The sequence below is a fragment of the Gobius niger genome (assembly GCF_951799975.1).
Source record: "Gobius niger genome assembly, chromosome: 13".
NCBI classification, from domain to species: Eukaryota; Metazoa; Chordata; class Actinopteri; order Gobiiformes; family Gobiidae; genus Gobius; species Gobius niger.
This window is the reverse complement of record NC_136864.1, coordinates 8,413,849-8,437,017: the sequence shown is the minus strand read 5'-3', so window position 1 is coordinate 8,437,017 and position 23,169 is coordinate 8,413,849. Positions and strand designations below refer to the sequence as shown.

Below are 23,169 nucleotides of genomic sequence, written 5' to 3'. Positions count from 1 at the left end.
GAGCTAATTTATGGTTTAAAGTTGTGTAACATATAAACACAGAACTGGGATGTTTAGGGATTTGTTAGAAAAGTTAGGACTGAGTTTGGGCCACACTAATAGTTTTAAATCGGAGTGCTTCCTCTTTCACCGTTTGCAAAGGAAATACAAACCAGGTACAGAGCCTTTAACATGCCCTATTTCTCCGATAAAGCCCTAACAAGCCTAATTGCAGCAGCCGATTTCAACCCTGGCTCTGAATGAGAATCACTATTGAGGACTTGATTGAGAAACTAAAGCACATCTCGGAACAATACGTGAGACGGGAGCCGGGCCAATTAGCAAGTTTGCTCAAGGGAGACATCGGGGCATTGCATTGTGGGGAACTTAACACGGTAAATAAGCAAGACGTGCTCCTCAACGGCTTGAAACAAACGGGGGAAAAAAGCTGAAAAAGAGGTTGACGCGCTTTAAAGGAAGCTAGAGTGGATTTTGTTTCTATATTTTGAGCTTCAGTGGCCTCCGCGCTCGCTTTCATTTCGCCATCACTGTCAATAGGTCAGACGTCAGGTTTTAATTAGCGTCTAATTATGCAGCGGCTGATGTGTTTGGGGCTCTTAAACAACTTGGCACTCGGGAAAGGTGAACGCCATCCATACCTAAATCTTGCAAGGCGTCTTTTCAAATCAAAAAGTAATGTATGACATGTGGCTTTTAACAAAAGATCCGTCTGACAGCGAGAGCGGTTAATGTGCGTGTCAATGCTCCCGCCGGCTTTCTTTATTTTGCTCATCAAGATTTTTAATGTTGTTTTTCTGCAGAATGTGGGCTTGCTTTGCTGTGGGTGGCTTTCATATCCCGATGTCCTGACACAGTGTATAAAAGGCTTGGGCATAAAGGGAGAAGTCGCAATGGAAGAGAAATCGCAATTTTTACGGTCGCAAATATTTAGGTTCTCAAACTGTTTTTTAGGATTCTGAAAGTCGTAGTTGTAGGTCTATGGTGGCAAAAGATCTACTCTTTTACAATAATAATCATTGGTTACAGGTCCTTTAAATTAATCGTTTTGTGGTAACACTTAAAGGAATAGGCCACCATTTTTACATTCTGAGACATGTTCTTACCTTAGCTTTGACGAGTTCTTTTGTACGCTAATCGCTTTACTAAATGCGGGTTACACCTGTCTGGTCTTCACGCATGCCCTCAGTCATGTAAACACAGCACTGACGGCGTTAGCATTTTGCCTCTCCCTCTCCACTATAGCTCCAAAAGAGGTGAAGATAGAAGCTACCAAGCTCTTTCACGGTTTCCCTATTTATATATGGTTACATGAAGTGTTACACTACAAAAGTTTAATTACACAAAATTTTCTAAGCGGATAAAAGAGGGAACTATATTGTAAGGTGTAATGACACCAGGAGTAGTTAGGCGTCCGCACTGAAAAGTGAAGATATTACTGCGCACATTTCGAACTACTCCTGGTATTACTAGCTTGGTAGCTTCTATCTGTACGTGGTTTGGAGCTATAGAGGAGTAGAGGCTAAATGCTAACGCTGTCTGTGCTGTGTTTATGTGACTGAGGGCACGCGTGAAGACCAGACAGGTACAAATGAACTCGTAAAAGCTAAGGTAAGAACATATCTTAGTATGTAAAAACGGTGGCCTGTTCCTTTAACATAACTATTCCTTATTTAGTTTGTTTCATTGGTAGGGACAGTGCATGTTAACGAACAAGTCACACCGGATTGTAGACTTGGGCTAATTTCCATCTGTCGTCCCCCATGCACACTCTCAAACACACTCTTATTCATCCTGACCTATTGTACATGTTTTTAGTGGTAGGGGAAACCGCAGTACTCGGAGGAAACATGCTGTGAAGCATGAGTGCTAACCACTGTACTACCGTGCCTTTAATAAATGAACAATTCATGATGAAGTTAGGACTAGCACTTAATAACTACTTAACTTCTACAATTGATGCTTAACTCATAATGAATAGTTCTTCACATACTTAAATGGATGTTTGACATATGGCCTCATTTCCTAGTTATGCAGAGTTTTGTTGATTTCTGGAGATATTTTTTTTTTATTCAGTCAGTCCTTATATTTGAAGAGTTTAGTGGTGCTAGGCTAGTGCATGTCTATGGTAACTAGTAGCCCCGCATTAACAACCTCTTCAAAATCATGAGGCAGTCCTCTAAAACGTTGCCATATCTGATTTGTAGAAAGCTCCTTTGTAAATTCCACGTGTAGTAATGCCGGCTGCAGGTAAAGAAAAAACTACTGTCGATCCGGTAACCGAGCAGATTACTCCGCCGCTGCGTAGCTTACAACCAGGAAGCTGATGCTGCTCAAGTTATTTTAAATGCAAAATGGTTATATTAAAAAAAAATATACAGTCAACACAGACATTTATATGGGTAGTCTGGTGTTTTTAATGCAGGCTACTAGTTACCATAGACATGCACTAGCCTAGCACTAGCCTAGCGCCACTACACTCTTCAAATATAAGGACTGCATGAGCTAAAAAAAATATATATATATATATATCAAGAAATCAACAACGCTCCGGGTAACTAGGAAATGAGGCCTTATGTCAGTTTTTTCTTTCTAGTTTGATCCAATTTAGTTTTTTTTTTTAATGTAATTTGAGCTTGATGACGGCCTTGTGGTACTTTGAAGCTCAAATATTTCATGGGATGGAATTTGGAACCGCTGCTTTTTAGAAAATATGCAATGCAGTCCTTCAGATGGAAGTGGATCATATTATTGTGAGGTTGGCGTTGTTGTGTCCTTGGGCAGACACTTGAGCTTTTCTTTCTGAAAACGCCACTCCACTTACACCGCATCATACTGTTAATAACCAGAAAAAAGCATGTAAGGCCTGTCTGATGCACTTTAAGCAATCCTCTGAGGATCGTGTATCATATTTGGATCTCATCTCTACCTTTCTGTTTGTTTTCTCGTGTATCTTTGGTCGTATTCGCCAAAGCTCGCGGTGATGGTGACACGCGGGCTGTGTTTGTTCTTCTTCTCTCGTTAAAACAAATTGATGTCAGTGCAGCTCTGAGCACTTCCTTGCACCACCAGCTTTTCCGCTTTATCCCTGACACCCGCCATCACAACATGTACAACATCTCGTGCGGCCTCACTCTCATTACCCGCCCCCGCCGCCCGTGTCCCCGTGCGCGCCCGCTGGACCATTATCGACCACAAACTCGTCTCGCCAACAGCACTGCCTTTATTTTTATTTTTTTTTCCCCCATCATGTTCTCAGAGCGAAACCTCCATTACATATTCAGGAAGGCACCCCCGCCGACGTGTCCCCTTGGCGCCCGCCGTGCCGGGACAGCGTTTCTTGTTGTCACACGGTTTTGGGTTTCCGTCGGCAGCGGCTGAGCACCTTTGGCGGCGGACTTGGCTGACAATTCGCGGCTTCAGTAATCTGCGCCGCGGCCCGTCTTCCTCGCCGTGTTTTTTGGTGTCACGTTCAGTGAGCGCGCAGATGATAGGGGGGGCTGAGTGGAACCGGACAGGCTGTTAGGGAGAGATACGCCGACAGGGGTAGCGGCGGTGTTTTCTTTGTGTCGGTATCCAACTGTCTCCATGTACGCCACTGTGGAAGTGCTTCAGGGATCCATCAAAGTCCACACAGGAAAGGCATTACAGTCACAGGAATGCCACGCTGTAGAACAAATGCCTCAATGTCACAGTTTGTAAGAGATTTAAGAATGACAGAGAAATAACAATAAGAATGTCTGGATGCACTTTACTTTGCAGCACGGTCGGGTGGACATGTTCAAATGTGTTTCTGTATTATAACTAAAAAAAGAACCTTATATTTTACAGTCTTCATACTGGATTAGATTATGGGATATTAAGGATTAGTCATATTATCATGAAATAATAAAGGTGTGTGTAATTACCATATTTCAATAATTTTACCATGCATTCATCAGCCTGTGTCACATGTTTCTCAAAGTGCTACACAAAGTCATTATTCGTTCACTCCGCACTCAATGGCAGTGAGTTACTATTGTAGTCACAGCCGCCCTGGGCGGTAGATTTTCTCTAGTTTGGCTTTACTCAAATCTAAAAGCTCCTTGACAAAAGCGACGAGAATGAAAATACCACAAAAAAGTGGAGGGGAAAAAAGCAACAAAAGCACAATGACAAGGTGATGAAAAAGCAACAAAAAAAAAGGACAAAAGTGAACAATAACGCAATTTAATGACAAAAACAAGACCAAAAAAGAGGCAAAAACACGACGACAACACAACAAAAAAGTTACGGTCAGATTTGTAGTTCTTAGCTTTCAAATGAGGCATTACACAGGCCTACTACTTAACAATGAAAAAGTGAAGTATGTGAAGAACTCTTTTATTACGTTCATTGTGTCTTCTTGAGTGATAAACTTTTTGGTTTCTTTTTAAAAGACACTAGGTTGAAACAAACAAAAGCTGTTCAATTACCTTACGCGTTTCGACGGACAAGGGAACTACTTCCGTCTTCCGTCTTAATATAATTCTCTGACGAAGACGGAAGTAGTTCCCTTGTCCGTCGAAACGCGTAAGGTAATTGAACAGCTTTTGTTTGTTTCAACCTAGTGTCTTTTAAAAAGAAACCAAAAAGTGTATGTGAAGAAATATTCATTAACTGTAGTAGCTAAATAGCTATTAAGTGTTTGTGATGGATTAAGTGTAAATTCATAATTTATTAAGGCTAAATAAACTATTCAAATTGCCGCCCTTTATACTTGGCATTTTCTCGATGAGCTTCATAAGGTCGTCACCTGAAATGGCTTTCCGACAGTTCTGTGAAGTGCAAACCATTTCCAGTGACGACATCGTGAAGCACTTTGAGAAAATGTCAAAAGTGTGCGAAGCAGTAATCAAAACGAAAGGCGACTATTTTTGAGAATCCATTTCCCCTTTTTCTGTTCAAAGCATAATTCCATATGTGTTGGCGTCATCCATGACAGGAGCTACTGTGCTTTCCAGGAAAAGCATGATGACAAAGAAATACCATAGTACAGCCATTCATATAAAACCATTCAGTTAGTCAGTGCAGCCAGTACATCACAATAATGCAATTCAGTTCCTCTTCACCTGCTCTTTATGCTTTAGTTTGTTTAAAAGAGACACAGAGTTGGGGAGGAAAAAGAGCTTGTATCTGTTGTTCTTGAAACTGTGTGCTCTGTGCCGTCTTCCTGATGGGAGAATTTCATATTCACCATTCAGAAAATGTGATGGATTCTCAATGATTTTCTGAGCTTGGATGAGGACAAAAGGTGTCTTTCGTGGACAGAAACTCTTTTGTGGTGGTCAGCTTCCTGGCCCTCACAGTTAGAGGACCGTACCAGGCTACGATCCCGTACCCGATAAGACCACGCGAGCCTCCGGAATAAGATGAATAGATCTGAGTGGCTAACTTGATTTGCTATGGCATTATTGTCATGGTAAAGAGTTAACACTTTATTCTGAAGATACTTCCAAGGATCATTTTCTGAGAAGAGTCTGAAAAGAGAAAGATTCTTACTAACAGTGAACCTTCACAGAGAAAATACTGTGTCATATGTAATTTATTGTTATTTAAAATGTGTTTTTTGAGCTCAACTCTCATCCCCTTTCTCTTCTTGTCCTTTTGTGTCTAATTCCAGGAAACCAAAATCGACTGTGTCCGAGTGGCCACCAAAGGTACGTCCGAAAGCGCCTCAGATCGTAGTGTGTTGTTCAGCCCGTGCGCTGTAGACTCCTCTAACGTAAATGGATGGGGTTTCCTGGGACTAACTCAATTAACATTTAAATGCTGCTGTGGGGACTGTTTTAAATGAGTCTTTGGTGATGAATTAATGCCAGAGCACACAGGGGAGCGTCTCAACAGCATACCAAACACGCCGCACATGCTCTATTGTGCAAATGTCTTATCAAGGGAAGCATCCTTGTCGGAAGGAGGATGCGATATGTGCAATTCTGTCTTCGTTTTATACAAATTTGACATTGTTTTCATTAAAGGAGACGTCCCACGCAGAATCGGCCAATCAATAGTAACGTGGTTTTAAGTAGTCCTGTTTCTTCTTTGTCATTCCCACCGCTGCCTGCAAAGAGCGCTTTAGATCATTTAGAAATCCTTACCAGCCCAGTCTCTCACTCTGTACCTTTATTTCCCCCCACATCGACATTATTCCAAATATTAAAACATAACACATCAATGCTGAGCTATGTCCACAGTGTTTAAAGGGCTGTGGAATTACAATCAAAACTGAAACCAACACGTTCTCGGTCCAAACATTTGCATTGTCGTATTGTATTGTCATAGGTTTTTTACTAGAGATAGTAACAATAATATCAGGACTTTACTTATATTACTGATGCAGAAACAGTTTGGAAACCAGTCATGACACAACAGTGAAACAAAAACAAGTGTAATTTCCAAATGAACAGTCGGCTGCAGATGGGAAAATGTGGTGGGCAGTTGTCCTGGGTGTTCTCCATCTTTACACCTGCAGGTCAAGGAAAAACCCAAAAAATCCAGTGGAAGAAAAGGGAAAACTCGAGAACCGTATTGATGGAGAAATCCGACTCCCTTAGAGGGACAGGCTCAGATTGGCCCGGGGCTTGCATTTTCTCATGATTTGGTCTGGTACTACTTCATTCATGAATTGGTCCCACTCAGGGTTGCAACCGGACAGGAAATTCTCGATACATTTCAAGATTTTTTTCAATGGGAATATTAGCATGGGCATTTTGGGAATTTGTAGAAGTTAATACACTTAAATAAACAGTATGTATTCAGTATGAGCGGGGCCAGTATCTGAACTAAGCTGCATTAAATAAATATAGAACAGTCTCTCCAGAGTGACACATAGATACAGACGGCATCGCGTCATAGAAGTGTTTTTTCAATTTTTCACAATTTTTAGCCATTTTCTGGTGAAAAATGAACTTATTTATCACATACGAATAAAGTCAAGTGTAAATGGGGCCCATATAGATATTTTCTCACCGCAGATTATTCATTAGAAGTTAAAAAAACGGCAGTTGTAGCGAGCGCTAGCTAACCATTAGCATTAGCACGATGCTAACATGAAGCATCCTGTTATCATTCTCCGTTATTTATGTATTTATGGGCTGTTGAACCACTTTGCTCCTCTCCATGTCTTTGTATCTTTATTTAGTAGAAAACTATATTCATATTTGAGCATTTGTTTAAGTAGTTTTTTAATAATTTAAGAAAGTTTAGATTGTTCTCCAAATTGTTTTCCCCCTTAACTGTTTTCAAACATGACCATATATGATATCCAGAGATGCCGTCTGTATCTATGGCACATTGCAAATGGATATAAACATGGAATGAGTCTATCTTCTCCTCAGTTGTTCTAATTTCAGTCCCACTTGGCAACACAAGCTCTGGAGCCCCTCACACGGCAACCGCACGGCAACAGCTCCATTAGACCAACTTTACTAAAACCTCCCTGAAACTACTTGTCTTGTTTATGACCGGGCCGCGGCCTGTGTGCCCGTTTAGCTCTGCACACACTTATCCATGCTGCTGCCGCTGCCGCTGTCTGCTCCTCACATTAAGGTGATGAGGTCTAAGCACCATTGATCGGGGCAGAATTGATAAGACCAGGGGGAGCTGTAGTCACACTCTGCTCTGGGCTGTAGGAAGGCCCTGTCACTCTCATATATACTGTTAGGCCGCTTTCTACTGCCAGTATAGATTTCTGCCATAGACTTGGATATTTGTGTCCGCGCGGCTCGATACGGGTCACAGTCAGATAGAGAGACGCCCGGGGGACACGGAGCATGCATTAATAAATATAGTTTACGAAAGTTGAAATTATGTAACAAAATTCAATCTCACATGGACTATTTCTGAGCTTATATCCGGTGTCCACTATAGTTTTCATTTGAAATTCACCATTAAGGCATAGTTGGAAATAGAAATGCTATGGACTTGTGTATGAGCTGCATAGCAATCCACCAAACTTTGATTCCACCATTATTAAAGTTGTCTTTATTGAAAATTCTGCTTGATTCCCCCACATTCCAGCCGATTACAATGTAATATAATGTCTCATGTAAAGGGCTTTGTGCCCATGTCTGTGAAAGATGCTCTACAAATGAAGTTCTTCTTCTTCTTCTTCTTCTTCTTCTTCTTCTTCTTCTTCTTCTTCTTCTTCTTCTTCTTCTTCTTCTTCTTCTTCTTCTTCTTCTTCTTCTTCTTCTTCTTCTTCTTCTTCTTCTTCTTCTTCTTCTTCTTCTTCTCCATTTCTTCTTCTTCTTCTTCTTGTCGTCCCTCTTCTTCTTCTCCTCTTCTTCTTCTTCTTGTCCTTCTTCCTCTTCTTCTCCTTCTTCCTCTTCTTCTTCGTCCTCCTCTCCTTCTTCCTCCTCCTCCTTCTCCCTCTTCTTCTTTGTCCTCTTCTTCTTCTCCTCCTCCTTCTCCTTCCTCCGTCCTTTCTTCCTTCTACTTCTTCTTTCTCCTTCCTCTTCCTACTTTTTCTTCTATCTTCCATCTTTCTTCTTCTCCTTCCTCCATCTTTCTTTCTCCTTCCTCTTCCTCCACTTTCTTTTTTCTTCCATCTTTCTTCTTCCTCCTCCTCCTTTCTTCTTTTTCCTTCTTCTTTCTTCTCCACTTTCCTCCTTCTTTCTTCTTCCATCTTTCTTCTTTCTCCTTGCTCCTTTCTTCTTTTCTCTTCTTCTTTCCTCTTCTTCTAATACGACAAAAATAATAATTCAATAAGCAATTAGGTTTACCTGGCGTGAAAAAGGCTCACTTGGTGCTGCTTGAGATGCTTTCTAATGCTCTAACATGTGATTTTTTGAATTTTGCATTTTGAGTGTGGATTCTCTTGTGTCTTTGCTGCATGTGGTGTGGATCCCCCGACTTTAGCCGCCATTCTGGTGACCCAGCTCACCACGCCCTACCTGCGCATCGCCCCAGCCGCCGGGGACAACCAGCTAACAGGTACCTCTGCATGACACTCTGCTATCCTGCTGTCCTCTCACAACGCCGTCCAACACTGCACGAGATGATTTCACTTCAGTTTTTTTGCTCCAGTCTCCAGCCTGGACATCATTTCATCAAATTTAGGCCCAAAGTTTAGTCCTGATTTGATCCTGACCTACGTTGTGGGCATTACAAGAATATTTAACCTGCCAAAATGAAGGCCTTAAAGGGGCATTATGCAACTTTTTATACGGGGTAAAAAAAGTTGATATTTGTGCGTATTTGACCTTGTAGTGACCCTGTGGCTGTATGAGTGATCAGCATGGCACCTTTACTTTACTCTACAACGCTTCAGAATCAATTGTGTTGTAGGTTTTCTGGTGAGGGGGTCCGTCAGTAGTGATAACCGTACAAACAATTGATCTTGGATCATCGTAGAGACCACTGTGATGGAAAGTAAAGGCGCCATGTTGACCACTCATTCAACCTCTGGGTCATTACAAGGTCAAATACACAAATATATCCACTTTTTTTTCCATATAGAAAGTTGCATAATGCACCTTTAAATGTCATGAAGGGGATCAAATCTAAATTTCTTCTTCAAAAATATGGTCTAAAACTCAATCAACAGCAGTTTTGGCTGAATCTGTACATATTGTTTTGCTCAAAAGTTGCCTGTTGTCCAATTTCCTTTGGAATATCAACATTTGTTTGGTGGAATAATTGCTCTTCTTCTTCTTCTTCTTCTTCTTCTTCTTCTTCTTCTTCTTCTTCTTCTTCTTCTTCTTCTTCTTCTTCTTCTTCTTCTTCTTCTTCTTCTTCTTCTTCTTCTTCTTCTTCTTCTTCTTCTTCTTCTTCTTCTTCTTCTCCTCCCCCTCCTCCTCCTCCTCCTCCTCCTCCTTCTTCTTCTTCTTCTTCTTCTTCTTCTTCTTCTTCTTCTTCTTCTTCTTCTTCTTCTTCTTCTTCTTCTTCTTCTTCTTCTTCTTCTTCTTCTTCTTCTTCTTCTTCTTCTTCTCCTCCTTCTTTTCTTTCTTCTCCTCCTCCTCCTTCTTTTCTTTCTTCTTCTCCTCCTTCTTTTCTTTCTTCTTTTCCTTCTTCTTCTCCTTCTTCTTCTTCTAAAACTCAATAAACAGCAGTTTTGGCTGTATCTGTACATATAGTTTTGCTCAAAAGTTGCCCGTTGTTCAATTTCCATTAGAATATCAGCATTTCTCCACATTCCTTTGTTTGACAGAATTATTGCAAATCTTCAGAGACGAAACATGCCCTGATTTTTTCGGCATTAAAAATAGTAGTTATACATTAGCATGTCATTAAAAAGGGTTAAATATACTGCCACCTGTATAAACCCTGCTGGAACTACTGGAGTAAACACATAATGCACAGAACTGTAAGGAAAATGTCATTATTGCACACAAAAAAGGATGGAAATGCACTGAAACTGGTCAAACACTCGGCGTCTGTTCCTACAATAACTTTTCCAATGAATTTTTAATTTACTCAAACCTTTAAATTCCGTAATATATTCATTTTTACTAATTTTCCCTCCAGGGCAATGTCGCCACTCAATTATTCAGTCGCATTGCTTATTTACACACAAGTGGCTTCGGAGTTTTTGCATCTGTCCCGACTCTTCCCTGCAAACACGCGGGACGGTGCGCGATGTTGTTTTATGCGGCGATTCTGCCTTCATCTCCCGGTTATTGCGGACATGAAAGACCTGTTTGAGGTGCGCCTGTTGTTTGATGTGTCAGTGTTGGAGATTCCTGACAGGAGTTAATCCACTTTTATGAATATTTCTCATTATTTCGGTGCATAACAAGAGCACGCCGGAGTTAGCGCTGACAATTGTAAACACTATGTAGATAAGGGGGATTGCTAATAATGTCACAGGCGGGATGAATAAAAATACTGATACTTCTGAGACAGGTATGCACTGATTTATGAGGATTAACACTTCAATCAATAGGCAAAACAAATGGGGCTGATCTCAGAGGGATCCGGACACATTCAGACCTTTATTCATATTCTCAGTGTTATTGTATAATCAGGGTAAAATATTTATCGAGAGAAAATACATTTTTAAAGTGGTCTGAAAACTTTCTGAAAACTCTTAATGAGCACAAACATGGAGTCAACAATTGAGTAGATTCTGCTGTCCTTGTAATGGCACTTTCTGACCACACGTTTGAACACAAAAACACTGTAGTCATCCACAATGGTTTGGTATTTCCCCGGTGTCGCCTGCGGTCATTGGAGAGCTGCTCATGTGTTGAAAAATTAATGTGATGATGAGCCCACGATACGGTTCATATTCCAAATGATTTTAGGATTAACCGCGACAAATATGGGATTTTTCTTTCTTTGTCCTTTCGGGCCGATCAGAGAGAGAAAGTTCAACAGTGTTCTCACACAGTTAATGGGCTATTGCTGGGTTTCAGGTGACATCACAGCGTTCTAAAGGCCTATACTAATATATAGAGGAAAAATTATTTTGTTTTTGAGGACATTTTTGGTCTTTTAAAAGATCATGGACCCAGTGACTGATATTAATGATCATTTTTCTCATCCATACATTTTCTTTTTAGCTACGACTTGTGAAAGTGTAATGCTGTTAATAGGAAAACTGGCTCTTGCCCCCCCTGGGTCCAGTGACATCATCACAATCTAGAACCTGCAACCCAGCAATATGCACGTGAGCGTTACATGACTTCTGAGTGGAGGAAAAAAAAGCTCAAGGTCACAGGCAGGCAGTGAGTTACTGGTGGACAGTCACAGCATCATGTTGAAAACATTGTGTCAGGAGCAAAGACTTCACTGGAGGAAACTTGTCCTCCTCAATGAGCACAGACGTAAGTATTTACATCCAACGTAATGTTTTAACACGTAGCCTGTGATTTACATCAGTTTCTCACTGTCCTTGATGTTTTTTAGAACTATTTGTTGATTTGTGCAAGACATCGCTAAAGCTTTTTTGGAAAATAGCGAGATAGGAAGGAATACAACCTCCGAAGATTGCACTCGGAAGCAGGGCCGGCCCGAGCCAATTCGGCGCCCTAGGCAAGAATGAACTTTGGCAATCCCCCCCCCCCCCCCCGCAAAAAATTTACAAATAAAAAAGAGCAAAATTATTTATATTTCTGCGTGTTTCTTGACAAAAATAGCAGGCTATAGTAGTTGTTTTTTGTTTTTTTCCCAATCTTTTTGGACACTTTTTGGATATGGATTATTGTTATTATAATCATCTATTAATAAAAAAAAAAAAGAAAACAAGGCATGTACATCATGAAACGCAAACAACACTTCAATTGGAGGAGATTTTCATTGCAATGTTATGTGGCTCCCCAGAGGTATAGATCTCTAGAAAACCGCCTCTATCACTTTCTGATGCAAAGTTATGTCCGAAAATCTGCGATGTAAATGTGGGGGGTATGGGGTTCAAAATTAAAGCGCAATTCGGCATCCCCTCCAGCAGATGGTGCCCTAGGCGGCCACCTGGGTCGCCTGGGTCACCTATACCTAAGGCCGGCCCTGCTCAGAAGTCACATGTCCCTTGTTTCATAGAGCCTATAAGAGCATGAGCATTTAAAAGTAGACGTAAAAACAAACAAATGCCACATGAAAAAGGTAAAATCCTGTACAACAAAAAGTCTGTACAAAATTTAAATTGCTAAAATGTTGATTTGACCTTTGACTTTTGTAGAATTTTATGCAAAACATGATCAGTAGACTCAGTATTAAAAAAAGAAATATGTGTCCAATAATAATAACACAACATATACTTAAAATGTTTCTATCGCTACATATTTTGGTCCCAGCCCCATACAACCCAATAGACTCCACACATTACAATAAAAACATCGATGTGTCTGGCTATTGTCATTACCAGACTGGATTGCACCTGTCACAGAACTATATTGAGACAAAATCTTTCTCTATCACTCAAAATGTGATTGTCCTGCCACTGTCTCCGGCTATTTCCTCTTAAAACCTCTATTCAAATAAAGCCTCCAAACTGCTATCGAGAACAATATGTCACTGCTAGCATCCCGGATTGCTTTTTTTTCCTCCTTTTTGGTTGATCTTATAAGGAAATGGCAGTGGCAGTGGTGAGGAGCGAAGCATGCTAACAGATTTGTCTGACAAGCTCGTTCATCATCCTAAATTTACCTCCAATGACAAGGAATAATGGTGTTGTTTGGGTGGACGGCCTGCAGCGCGCTCCTTATCGCGCCCCATTGGAGCATACATACGCCGTTAAAACTATCCTTATTTTTAAGGCTCTATCTGCTTTCGGGTTTATTTCAAGCGTTTTTTTTTTTTCTTTTTTATCTCCGCTCTGCTATTATCTATACACGCACTGCATCCTTCGTTTTAAAGAAGGCGAACCCAGCCCCAAACATGATTAACCAAGGCTGGACTTATCTCCTCTGGTGTATAGGGAGCGCTAATGTCCACTATAAGGAGGCTATAAGCTTATGGTGGAGGGTGCAGCCAGGACTGAAGGGAAAGAGGCACTTACTGTAGAAACATGGCTCCCAGATAAGGCGGTATGTAGGGTTTATCAACGGTGGACACGGGCCGATAAGATTCAAAAAGAATGAAGAGGTCTGTGCAGGGATATATAGTCAGACAATGCGGTAGCGTAATCTGAAATGGAAAAATGCAAATGGAGTGCATTGCTATCTGTCTGTGTAACAATGTATAAGAAATGTAAGAAACAATGCTAAAATAAATGGCCATACAGTCGTCAAAACTATTGATCAGGGTGGCCTTTTCATTCTAAACATAATCCTGAACATCGGGACTGATTGTTGAGGTAAATAATGTAAACTTCTGATGCTGTGACAGTGCTAAAACTATTGCTAATAAATAAATATATCACATTTTTTGAGCGAGTTACCCATTATCCATGCTGTTAATGGCTGATGACAGCGGTACAAGTAATACAGTTGCTGGCTACTGATTTAGCTGAAGCTGCCTTGGGGCTGGCTGACAGAGATGTGGCTGCCAATCTGCGCCGAGGGCCACTTTGACGATAATCGCTAAGTGTACACCGATGAGTCTCATTTATTCACACTAATTAACCTCTTAACCGAGCGCATTTTCTCCAGTTCGGCTTTACCCAAATCAAAAAGCTTCTTGGAAGAAAGAGTCAAAATGGCGGCAAAAAAATGAGACAAGGATGAGAACGCAACTAAAACAAAACAAAAAATCTGAGCACAGTTTTGTCGGTCTTAGCTTTCAAATGAGGCGTTTCCCTGGTCTATAGGCTGTAAAATCTCCAATCAAGAAACTTTTAAATTTGGGTGAAGCCAAACTGAAGAAAATGTGCTCGGTTAAGGCTGGCAGAAAGAAGATTTAAACTGGAGATGCACCGATCTAGTTTTTTCCTACCGATACCGATATTGGGTTTTTGAATACCAGCCAATATCCGATATTCACCGATACCAAGAAACTTTCTTAAAAGTGGCTTTCTCTGAGTGAAAATTTTAATTGACTCTTTTCTCCATTTTAAGATCAATAAAGTCATATGTTATTGTCATGATATTACAGATCTATTATCAATTATATCTATTAATAAACTCTTGGATAAAATTTAACAAGGATCACTGGATTTTTCTACTCTAAATATCCTTGGGTGCATGACAGGCTTTAGGTCACATAATATAATATATAATATAATATAATACAAACAACAATATAAACAACTCACATAAAGTGATCTGATCATTGCAATTGTGTTAGATCAGTTATGTCTTTATTAGGCTACTTTAGGTATTTCTATCATAGTTTCTGACCCAGCCTTGAATAGCTTTCGTTGGCATTAGCGCTATCTCCCGCTAGCTTTAGCATACTGATGCTACCCACGGAATTTTGCGCCTCGATCAAAAATACATTGGCGGAGATTAAAACTAACTCCGCGATTGAATTTGGTTCTTAGCTTTAAAATTATTTTTTAGCATGCCCATATTCACTTAGATTTAGGTGGTAAAAGTTGTGTTTTTAAGGCATTGAGAGCCAGAACTGGTATCGGTTCAGTATCGGATATTTGTAGCCAATACCCGATATCATATTTTTTCCAGCATCGGCTCCGATATCCGAGCTGAGCCACCGTCTGCCTTAGCATTAATTGCTTCAGACTGAATAACGGTGGCTCCAGAAATATGTCAGACCTCAATTGTGCCATTCAATACTGACATTGAATACATTTCTTTTTTTATTGCTAGTAATGCAATCATAATGAACACAATAATACTTTAAAATTGAAAAAAGCGTAAGTATTCAGACCCTAGTATAAAACAGCTGCAGATGAATTTATTTTTTCTTGGATCACACTCGTCCCTGAACCCACCGAGCGTTTCCTGAGCGACGTCTCGCACGTGTACAATCGTTGCTCCGCTCAATACCGTCGCCCGTTGTTCATCGATGACCTCGTGTCGGCCCCGTCTGCCTCGTTAAAGTCTTTGACCTTTGCATTTGTTTCAGGAGCGGCCACTCACAAACCCGACGCGGTGGAGCCGGAGAAACAGACCGACCACACGGTGAAGATCGCCGGCGTCATCGCAGGCATCCTCCTCTTCGTCATCATCTTCTTAGGAGTCGTGCTGCTCATGAAAAAGAGGTTAGTTTATCAGCTATACTTGTCATACTGCATGTCCAAAAGTCTTAGTATCCCCCCTGTTTGTATTTTCCTTTTTAAACTCTTTCTGATAAGAACTTAAAGCTTGTATTAGATGTCCAATCTCCAACATCAGTGTACACCTAGATTACATTAGCTCTAGTGACCCCCTGTTTTCTTTAGAAGTCGTTTTAGTGGTAACTTAGTGTACAACTATGTGTCCCTATGTACATATGATGTCATGGCCTTATCCTGTTTTATTGATTAAAAGGGGGGTATTATCCAAAATTTTCTTTTTAGAGCTTATTACCATGTTAGATTGTTTATCTCTCATTAAAAACATACCTGGAGCTGTGTTTTGCCCTTTTTGCGCATCTTTGAGTGTTTTTTGAATCTTCTCCAATGGCCATTCTGAGCATCGTGGCGGCAGCTCCCCAACAGCTCCTTTTTGCCTTTTTGAAACAGCTGCGCAGCAAAGGGGAGCAGGAGGAGGGTGGTGGGAGCGGCTTGCAAGATAATCAGTCGAAAACCAGGAAGTTAAACTATAGGAAAATTTTCAGTCAGTTGCTTTAGATCAACATTGCATTTTCTCGCCAACAAAGTGTAAAACTGTGATAAAGATGTGTTTGATATAGCATAATACCCGGCATCATAAAAATCAGCAGCTTCTGTGATGCATGTAAGCCTTGTGAGGTGTATATATAACTTGTTCTAATTTTCAACTTTTCAAGGTTAGGCCTTTTTAACACTACATTTAAAATACAGTAATCCAAAACGTACACATTTACACACAACACAAAGTTTGTGACGTTCATTCTTCAATTTCACCGGAAAAAATGATCTTAAAGGGGCTATACGGAGTTCAAAAATGTTAAAACTAAGTATTTTCATCCCGCTACATGTTCCAGCCATGTCCTAATGTGTACAATGAGCTCAGACCTGTTCACCACAACTGCCTGTAAAATCCTGCACTGTCACTCACAAAGGTGTTACTTCGGGTCTGAAGTGCCGTCATGCACGAGCTTAATATAGAGACTGCAGTTACGTATAAGACCTGAGGTGGCAGTAGTGAGTATAAAATTACCATCTTGTATCTAGTCCCTTTAAGGGAGAGAAATGACACATTATTTTGCATAATTTCCAGTCAAAAAAGAATATGTTTCAAATGTAAAAATCAATGTATCTCATTCCATTTGGTATTCATGCTTGTTCCATTGGCTTTAGCATTTTTATCTCTACTTAGATTACTTCACACCTTCTTAAATTCAATGTAACATGTCTTAATTCAAGCATTTTTAGGTAACTTATTTAAGATTTAATTTTTCCAGTGTAGTCCTTGTTGAGTCCTGGTTTTGTCCTAGTCTCCACCTGTCTGTCGTTCATCTTTGGAATCACTCATAAAACTGGTTAGTCTTTGGCTTATCAAATGAATCCATCTTATTTATCTCAATGAACTCATTAGTTTCAAGTGATCTGTTTTATTACTTGGTTTTCTGACTAGACATGTAAATTTAGTCCCGTTTAGCTCCCTTTTACTACTACTGGGCCTGGTCAGTGACGTGAGTTAGTCCCGTTATAGCCAAATCCTTTTTAAGTTAAGTCCTTTTGCTTTACCATCATAGCTTCGGTTCAGGTCGAGTTTATTCCTCGCTAAAAAGCTCCGAGCATCCATCTCACTACTCGCAGAAACCACATCGAGAGCGAGAGCTAATAGTTTTGATATTTTGTATGTTTCTCCCCCAAACCGTGGCGTTGTCGGCGTCGGGCTAAATAATTAATTTGATTGTGTTGATACGGGCCATTAAGGCTGTTTACAACCGTGAGATACTGTGTGCCATGAAAAATTAATCCAGTTTCGCGGCTTCCTCAAACAAATGCATTGCGCTTCAGTGGCACCCAAATGGGAATAATTTCTGTTTTTCAAGCCTGTGATATAGAGAGGGGAGAGGCGGATAAGAATGAAATCATGATGAAAAACTCGGGAGCTCTTTGTTCCTGGTTTAGCTTGTGTTTCGTAATACATTTGCCACGATTTAGACCTGTTTTTGCAGCACTTTGGAACAACGTGTTAGGATTTGCACTTATTTTATGTACCATTGAGCGTTGTCTAGATTGAAAATATATCTTATTATTGTTGGACGCCTGGCTCTGGACTCACTTCTTTGGTCATAAGACATGGTTTCTTATAGAAAAATAAACATTATCAATTAACATTCTCTTACTTCGATCTTCAGAAGCTTTTCCTCAAGTCAATCAACAACATTAAAAGTCAATTCTCATGTTCATCACTTAGTATTATCTCTTACAACAGTAAACTATAAGACAGGGGTAGGCAACGTCAGGCCCGAGGGCCAAATCCGGCCCTCCAGCATAGAAGCTCTGGCCCTCAGGATTTTTTGAATGATTTGGGAGATGACATTATTACACAAATCAGAGGTCAAATGCCTGTTTGAATACGCTAAAAATATGCAGAATACAGTCAAATCTTTTCAAAATTTCTAAGCAAAACACCCAATTAGGTCATGTATAGGGACTGTGTACTTTTCAATATCTGAACGATGCTTTATCCGATATCTATACTAAAATATGTGTTGTCTAGAACCAGAAAACAGAACAACATGTGAAACATGGGGCATAATATTTGGGGAAATGTGGCTATAAATAAGGAAAAATCGTGTTGAAATTGTTTTTGGAAAAAAAAATTGGGAAAATTAGTAAGAAGGAAAAAACAATTGTGAAAATTAGAATTTTTTTGAAAAATAAGAAAAGAAAAAAAGATTGGCTGAAATGGGGCAAACATGAACAAGAAATTGAAAAAATGGAGGAAAAAAGATGGTAAAAACAAATCATTTGAACAACAAAGTCACTTCCTTCAATGTTGTCTGGACTAATGGCATCCAAGCCTGTTTTTTTTCTGCTTTAGATATCAGTAGAACCTGAACTTGAGTGGTATCGTTTAAAGGTATGGCCATAATCATATACAGACAATGCTGGCATTTGTAGGAAATGGTGCTTTACTTTGGGCTAAAATTGGCAGGTTCGGCCCTTGGTCTTTTTACAATGAAGAAAATCGGCCCTCCGCCAAGCAAACCTGCTATAAATTGTGCTTGAACCATGAATAAAAATGCATTTTAAAATGTGTGAAAACTTCCCTCTTCCCTCTCATGTTGTATCAGACATTACATGAACTAATACAGGTGAAGATGAAGCTAATGGATGAAACGCGTGACTGTCTTGATATAACCACTTCTCTCAGTGTTTATTTTTGACAGTAGTGCATCACACTTCTCGACTCCCCGATGCGCAGTTCATAAGTCAGTGGGAGGGTGTGAAAATCAGCCCTATGTAATGCAACCACGTATATTCAATTAGGCTTCATCAGAGCCGCGATGCAGACGCCTTCATCGGTCGGGTCTGGTGTAATTTGCCGGTGCCGTCGGGGAGCTGTGGTTGTCTTTAGACATTCTGAGCTCTCATTAAGGCTGCACCTCTGAGGTCAGATATGCTCATTCTTATTATTAGGGGTTTGCAAAAGACAGGTCTATAGTTAGACAGTGGATCTGATGGACTAAACACAATGTAGCAGTCTGTCCACTCGGAGAGGTACCTGGTTTAGCCTGCGTTCGTGTTTGGAAACTGGGTGACAGGAGCCTTTCTCAGGCGGAAACTCTTTGGAAAAGGTCTACATATTACTTCGAGATGTTTATTTCAAAGTATTTACAATTTACAAATAGTTTTGACCTCTTTTGGTCATGGTTTGGTCCGTTGTGACTTGGACCTGGTCTAGTCTTCAGACCTCAGGTTAATCTGGGTTTGAACAGGCTAAACTACAGGCTTTTCTTGTTCCTAAGTACAAAGACATGAAAAAGAACTAAACCAAATCACACAGAAGACAGAGAAACAGCCTGTAAAAATCCAGACTCGGCATCAACTACATTTTCCAGAGCGGAACAAATGCAAGCAAACAGGAAGCGGAGTAAACCAAAGAGCGAAGGGCGTGTGCGTTGTTGATGAACGGTTTCTGTACGGTTTCTGTACGGTTTCTGTACGGTTCAATATTTGAATAGGGTTATGAATCATACAAGTCACCTACTGTAAGTGTGTTTTTGGTCAAGCTCTCGGCTCTCCCGTGCACCATAGATTAATATTTAGAGTACTTTTGGTCCCCAGAGTAACACTACTCACGAACAACAGGCTAAGAAACAGCACCATCTTCTGCAAAGCACTAAACTCTGTCAAAGAGGAACAGGCCACCGTTTTTCCATACTGAGATATGTTCTTACCTGAGCTTAGACGAGTTGATGCGTACCTGTCTGGTCTTTGTGCGTGCCCGTGGAAGAGCATGGTAGCTTATAATTTCACCCCCGGCAGGACTGGAGCGTTAGAAAGAACGACTGAACTCAGAGTAGTAGTTTAAGTGAGTTTAGATTTCATAAGCTTGACGTCCTTGTGTATTCTTTCCGTCTCGTGGTAATAATGCCTGCTAGAGCGACTGTGTTTTTTTTTTCTCTGGCACATCTCTACTCCGTGATTGGATGTTTTCGCTGTAGCCTCACACGCCTCCACCTCTGCCCTCACAGTCACTAGTCGTACCTCCACCAGTGTTTACGCCATTATCTGAGTTTGTTCATTTCGACTCTCCGTTTCTCAGACATTAATCTATATTTTTACTTTTTTCTTTCCTTTTCATTCCATCCCCCTCTCCCTGTGCCACCCTCCCTCCCTCCCTCCCTCCTCCTCCCCCACCACCACCTTCCTTCTCCTCCTCCTCCTCCTCCTCCTCCTCCTCCACCACCACTGGGCAGGAGAACCTATCACTCCTACACATACTACCTGTAAGTAACCACTTTGTGTACTGTCAGTGCCATGCTTTCTTTCACCCACACACCCATGCATGCCAGTGTCATCCTGCCCAACGCCGCAGCAGACAGGGGCCCGTGTGAATACAGAGATTACCAGACGCTCGTTCCAATTCCATGGCGTGTGCGTGTTGGCTATAGGCAGGTACACGGCTTCGACACCGCCTGCTCTGGGAAAACATAAAGTTATAAAGGCTCAACTGTTGCAACATTCATCAGCAAGTAATATATTGTCTACACTGTATTCCTTTTTCCACGGTGTTATCCTGTAAATATGTTTATAAAATGCTCGACTTAGCGGCCGTAATGAATGCACGTCGGCCATATTTTACAAAGAGAGGAAAGAAATCAATGGGAAAAAGCTCCTGCATTTTTACTGAGGGTGAATATTTCATTGGCCTCCGTTGGTTTCATCTCTGTCGACTCGTCAAAGCCAGGTTGGTGTTTTGAAGTGCCCATCACGCCGCATCTGGGCTTTAGCGAGCGGCCCAGATCCTCAATAAGCAAATCAGAATGATGCTTAATAGTTTCAGCACATACATGGTAAACTGGGAAATCTTCAAATAGATGTTTTTGAATTCGATGACGTGGTAGAACCGCATCAAATGCTCATTCTGTGTAGTGTTAAACCAATGGAGAGTTTTAGATGGAAGAAAAAATCCCTCAAAAGTTGCATTTTCTTTTTTTTTTTTTTTTTTCAAATATTGTTGTGTCTATGGATGTTGTCTTCGACCGTATAATACTAGTTTATATACAATTGCATTACTAAGTAGCACAGCCTTTTTGCCTCAAATTGACATATTGGCGTTCATTAAGTGAAACGTTGGCACTACAGCCTATGCGGGACCCATTTTGTCCCACCATTTTGGAAATACTGCTTCAGGCTACATGATATAACAATAGTTTTGGTATATTTTACCAAACCATTTTATATACATTCCATTAAATTGTACCAAAACAAGACTTGATTCTAAATCGTGACCAAAGCAATGTTAAAGCAGTACTAAGTAACTTGTTTACCTTAATGAATCCTTTCCGTAGTCCCTCTGGGGGTAATGCAAGTGTTAATGGGATGATTGGAGGGTCTTTCATCTCCCCCTGGTGTCTCTGGCCAAGAAAACCAAAATTGCAACTTCACTGCCAGCGGAGCGGAGCCACCAATACACACTAATGGAATCACAAAGAAGGGGCTAACAGGCAAAGCTAACTGCGGGCTAGCGCCACTTAAACAGTATTTACACCTAAGTTTGATTTGAAAAGAAATATTTCCATTGTGCAATTGGATGAACAATATCCCTCTCTCCCTTCGCCTTTTCTGTCAGCGTAGTATTTACTCTCATGGACAATTAATACGTTAAAAAAGGGAGGGAAGAGTTACTAAGTTCTGCTTTAAAATAGAACCAATATGGGGAAATCGAGACTAATGCTGGACTTCCCTCAGATGGAAGACCTATATGTCTATGACTTGGTGATATGTTCGAATAATTTAAGACCCATTGACACCCAACACAAGTCTTCACACTGCATGTTTTGTTTTATTGTTTTATTCTTTGCGCCTGTTTCATTCATTTTGCTGTTTATTTTCATTTGTGCATGTTGGTTAATTGCATGGCCACCCATTTGAATGAACTGGTGCTTGTGGAGTTGTGTCTTATACTGGGCTTAAATGATCTGGTTGCATATACACTAGCATATACACTAGCATTCACCAAGAATGCTAGTGTATTCTGCATATCTGTTTATCTATATTGTGGGCAATCCTTGTTGAAATCAGTGTGATCTCAGCAAAGAGAGCCCTGACACTTCAAAGTACATTTTGATCTAGCAGTTTGTGCCTAAATTGATTAAAGAATACTTTAGTTGATGGACTAGAGCAGTGGATCTCAACTCACTTTGCCTTGCGGACTAGTCAGACCTCAAGGGTGTTGCAGTTTATTTAGAAAGCAGTCACGGAACAGGCCATCGTTTTTCCTTACTTATATGTTCTTACCTGAGTTTAGATGAGTTGATGCATAACAACAAGACCAAAGATGTTGTTAGCATTTAGCATCTCCTCCTCCAAGAGCTTGGTCGCCTCTAACTTCACCCCTGTAAGTAAAATGACAATGTCGCCTTAAGAAAAAAAAACCTGCAAGGTCATTTGAGAACCCCCTGTGTTTGAGTGGGTTTCCTCTAGGTGATTTGGTCTTCCTTCCTTATTCTAAAACAACAACAAAATGCCCAACAAAACAGAAAAGTCCAGCACCTTGACCAGGGAAAGCTACTTCAACGGCCAAGCTAAAGAGCCGACAACAATGGTACACATTATGTCACGGGTCTTGTTCACGCCTCACTTTATTGTCAGATAAATTACAAGCCCCTCTGTAGGATGTTTTTTTCCCCCGTTCTATCATCTAAACTAGTTAGCCTTGAGACCGCGCAACTCCTCCATGATTGATGACGCACATTAATCCTCTTACACATTCATCAAAGTCTTTAGAGGCACCAGAAAATCCTTACTTTTGGCCAATAACGCGCACTTTAGGTTCTGCCAAGATGGCCGCCGGGGTTGGTGCGGCATCAGTCACCGCTCCTCATTGCAGATGCAGTTACATGTGTGATCAAATGTATGCGAGCTTTTTAATCAGGTGCGCGGGCCGACGGGTGGGGGGGACGGATCAATTGGCGCACGGGGGTGAAGGGGTTGGGCCGGGATTGGCTCCTCACTCCCCGGAGACTTGTGTCCATCTATCTCCGAGTCGGGACAGGAATATTAAA

At 40.8% G+C, this 23,169-nt stretch overlaps 1 protein-coding gene across 6 annotated transcripts in view; it reads left to right on the top strand.

Moving 5' to 3' along the window:
* LOC306972937 (receptor-type tyrosine-protein phosphatase mu) overlaps positions 1 to 23,169 on the top strand; it is a 373,633-nt gene that overhangs the window by 232,565 nt on the left and 117,899 nt on the right. For 4 of the 6 annotated variants that reach the window (XM_079569665.1, XM_079569664.1, XM_079569663.1 and 1 more), the window contains exons 13-16: positions 5,639 to 5,675; positions 8,875 to 8,949; positions 15,421 to 15,556; positions 20,359 to 20,388. In XM_079569665.1, the coding sequence (XP_079425791.1) occupies positions 5,639 to 5,675; positions 8,875 to 8,949; positions 15,421 to 15,556; positions 20,359 to 20,388 (278 nt within the window). The remainder of the gene's footprint in view (positions 1 to 5,638; positions 5,676 to 8,874; positions 8,950 to 15,420; positions 15,557 to 20,358; positions 20,389 to 23,169) is intronic. The other 2 variants (XM_079569668.1, XM_079569667.1) reach the window with 1 other exon arrangement.